We start from the raw sequence: 3196 nt of genomic DNA, 5'->3' as shown, positions 1-3196 counted from the left end.
GCCCCAGTGGGACGGCCCCTTGCCGTCCATCACGCTCAAGTCTGCGTTGACGTCGCGGGCGGCACTCATTTGAGTCTTGTCGTACACGTTCGAGACGAGCAGCGCTGGATTTGTCCGAACATTTTGCACCTACGGCACCGTCGACACGATGCATATACTCATCATGGATGCCCGTGATCCACTTACTGGTTCGTACGCTTGCCGGTCGACCGGATCGGATGGACACCGGTTGTTGGCGGCATATTTCAGCCCTTGGTACCAGCTGCGATGGCCACGGGCGGCGTATGCAGACGTGGGGGCGTCTGGGATGTTGGCGCCCGGTGTCGCGCACGCCTTGCCGTACACGCAGTACTTGTTGTCGGGCTTGAGCACGGGTTTACGTCGGTACTCATCGGGCATGCCAGGGGCGATTTGAATCGACGACGAGATGGCCGCGCCGCCGCCTTCCAAGACGTCGATTTCTGGCGCGCCGCGGCCTTGGTTTGGATTCAAACCGTAGCCAGGATTCGGGTCACAAGCCGAGATTGCTTGATGGGGAGACAAGTCGGCGTCGCACTCGTTGTACGTCCATGGCCACATGCGCGTGGTCGATGCGGTGAAGAGCGCGCGGCCGAGGTTCCCCATGAGCCAAATGCCGGGCCACGTCGGGTAGTACGCGCCGTCCTTGACACGGTCCCGCGATGTGAGAGGAATCTTGACGCCGTCCTTCCAGAACACTCCGATTGCGTTCGGGTTCATCGTGACGCTCTTGTGCTCGTCGTCGGGGATAGCGTTGATGGCTCCGGGCAGCTTGGCGGCGACCTCGATGAGCCCTCCCTGGATACAAAACTTGTTCCACGACTGCATCATGCCTGCCGAATAGTACTGCACGCGCGCAAGTTAGGGAGGATCGCTCGCATGGGGATGGATTTTGGTACCAGGGAATTCGTTTCAAAGGCTGGCTTGTCGAGCCACTGGTTGTAGTACGTGACGACGGTCGTGCCTTCCTCGACTTTGTTGATGAGCTTGCCGTTCTTCGTGTACACGTTGGACGAGTTGTAGAGTTCGAGCGCAGCGTTGACGCCGTCTGGGATGTCGAGTGCGGTCCAGAGATGATCCTGGCCCGCTTTGAACGTTCGTCCTTCGATCTCAAACTCGTCACTCATGACAAGGTCCCATGTTTCACCGCGGGACGACACCTTGGTCCGCGCATCCAACGGCGTGTCCACATCGACCCAGACGCCGACGCCCGACTTGGCCGGTAGGGTTTCGTACTCATAATCGATTGCACGTGTGGTTGTGGCAATTGCAAATAACACAAGCACAGGACCGACGGTCATAGCGTGATGGCGGTGTGTGAATGCCATTGCTGTGACTCCTTCGGACGAGTCGGGCAGCGGCGGCGTCGGCGGCTGTCCTGTCGCGGTCGGAGGGAGATGTGCGGATATTACACATCAGCATCACCGTCCTCCTTTTCTGCGGAACGGCTATTCCAAATCATGCCTTTTGACATCTCACATGCCATCGGGGGCTGTCCCAAAGGATTCACTGAGATTGGCTGAAAAAGATTACTTATTGGCTAATCAAGCTTACGGAGTCGGGCACCAAGATGGACAAGCATATGAAATTCTTTCCTCCGAATGGGAGGTGGACTTAGAGAAATACGCACTTAACAAGACATATGTGATGACATATCTTGTGAGCTGGTGCGATGGCGACGCCACTCGGCGACGACGAGAAGGTCGACCAGCTCGCTTTAGATAGCCACACGCTCTCACTTTGTGCCTGTTCATGTGTAGAAATGGCTCCATTGGCTCTACTCGTTGCCCCTGGCGAGCTGTTTGCTCGTGGACAGGTTTGAAGGACTGGAGAGCGGGGACGTCCGGTTCCAAGTTGCCGGTGCGCTGCTGGCACCTCACCGCCGCTTCGATGCTGCACACTCACGTTCTAACTAGACACTGCTGACAGCGTCGGCGGCTGCACAGGCGGCACACAAGATGACAACGCACGTCCCATCACGTCCGTCGTACTTTCTCCAACAGTTGTGCGATTTTTACCAAATATTTTAGATAATATTGGGAAACTCGAACGAAGCATGGATACACCACCACCAAGTTTATGGACAATTTTCCGTGGTCGAATGAATATCAAAGCACGCAAAGGATGTCGCCCGAAGCGTAGTGGAATATACGACATTGGCTGCTGCGATGCGCATATGTCGTACAGGCCATGTTTACGTACGGATGACACAACCAACGTTTTCCCGACCATGTGCCGTCTCACGTCTACGTCGGCAATGGAGGATTATTCCGTCGGCAGTGCCCAGTGGCCCCGAATTTCAAAATCGAGAGAAGGAGATGATATTCTACGTGAGACGTTGAATTGCATACTTTCAGGCACCACCAACGGCCCGTCGCGCTTTTACATTTGGCCCAAGGTGCCGCCAGAGGAACGCGACGACGAAGAAGTCACGATGACCTTGTTCACATCATGTTGGCAGGTGAATAATACCTCCGTGGCTGCCCCGTGGCTACACTAACGTCCTCGAGTTTCTCGACGTCTCCGTTATGCCTCGACTTGTGCATGGCCGATGCAATCGAGGCGGCCGAACTCTGCAGGTGCATGCGCCATACGCATGTCAATCCAATCATCGCCGCCATCACGCTCACAAGGACAGCAGGGTACACAACTTTAGGACCAAAGTAGCTCTCGTCGTGGATGTTGAGCGCCTTGCTGCCGACGAACTTTGTACAGCGCGGGCCTACGAGCAACACGGCTCATGACTTTACATCACACGTGGCGCTGCCGTGACGTACCGCCGTAGCCACCAACACAGGCACAACGACGCATGACACATCGTCCACTCGGCATCGTCGCAGCCGTGGCCTGGCAGTCGTCGTCCGAGTTGCACGTGGCGCCGCCGTCGACGCGGACCATCGGGTTCTTGGCGTCCGTGTACCACTTGAGATGGCCGTCGATCCACTGCTTGGTCGGGTGCGTGGGAGGGTCGCACCCGACGAACATGGAGCTCTTGTCTTGGTAGATGCGGATGTAGTCGATCTCCATGTACATGGGGAACGAGTCGCAAATGTTGTGCGTCTTGTTGTACTCGGGCGTGCCACGGACAGGCTTGGACGAGTTGCCCCGACACGGCCCGATGTCTGCGTTCGGTGGAGTCGCGCCTGCCAGCCGCATGCGCCATCGTCAGCTCAGACCA

The 3196-nt window shown here is 56.9% G+C and overlaps 2 protein-coding genes across 2 annotated transcripts in view; both read right to left on the bottom strand.

Annotated features, from left to right (window-relative positions):
- H310_07907 (hypothetical protein) lies at positions 1-1454 on the bottom strand. The gene is made up of 2 exons (XM_008873426.1): positions 918-1454; positions 1-864 (listed from the first exon to the last, which is right to left on the bottom strand). Exons 1-2 carry the CDS (start codon positions 1344-1346, stop codon positions 130-132), a joined length of 1164 nt encoding a protein of 387 aa, XP_008871648.1. The 5' UTR covers positions 1347-1454; the 3' UTR covers positions 1-129.
- An 883-nt stretch (positions 1455-2337) lies between these two features.
- H310_07906 (hypothetical protein) overlaps positions 2338-3196 on the bottom strand; it is a 9931-nt gene continuing 9072 nt past the window's right edge. Inside the window, exons 6-7 of the mRNA XM_008873425.1 lie at positions 2796-3108; positions 2338-2740 (exon numbers count right to left, since the gene is read on the bottom strand). Of these exons, the coding sequence (XP_008871647.1) occupies positions 2463-2740; positions 2796-3108 (591 nt within the window). The 3' untranslated portion in view covers positions 2338-2462. The remainder of the gene's footprint in view (positions 2741-2795; positions 3109-3196) is intronic.

Source organism: Aphanomyces invadans, assembly GCF_000520115.1.
Source record: "Aphanomyces invadans strain NJM9701 unplaced genomic scaffold supercont1.15, whole genome shotgun sequence".
Taxonomy (NCBI): Eukaryota; Oomycota; class Saprolegniomycetes; order Saprolegniales; family Verrucalvaceae; genus Aphanomyces; species Aphanomyces invadans.
This window is presented reverse-complemented; position numbering and strand designations above follow the sequence as displayed.

Excerpts from the sequence above, each read along its gene's own strand:
- H310_07907 (XM_008873426.1), bottom strand. The coding sequence starts at position 1,346 with ATGGCATTCACACACCGCCATCACGCTATGACCGTCGGTCCTGTGCTT. Across the intron at positions 865-917 it reads CCTTTGAAACGAATTCCCTG|TACTATTCGGCAGGCATGAT; the intron begins GTACCAAAATCC and ends GCGCGCGTGCAG.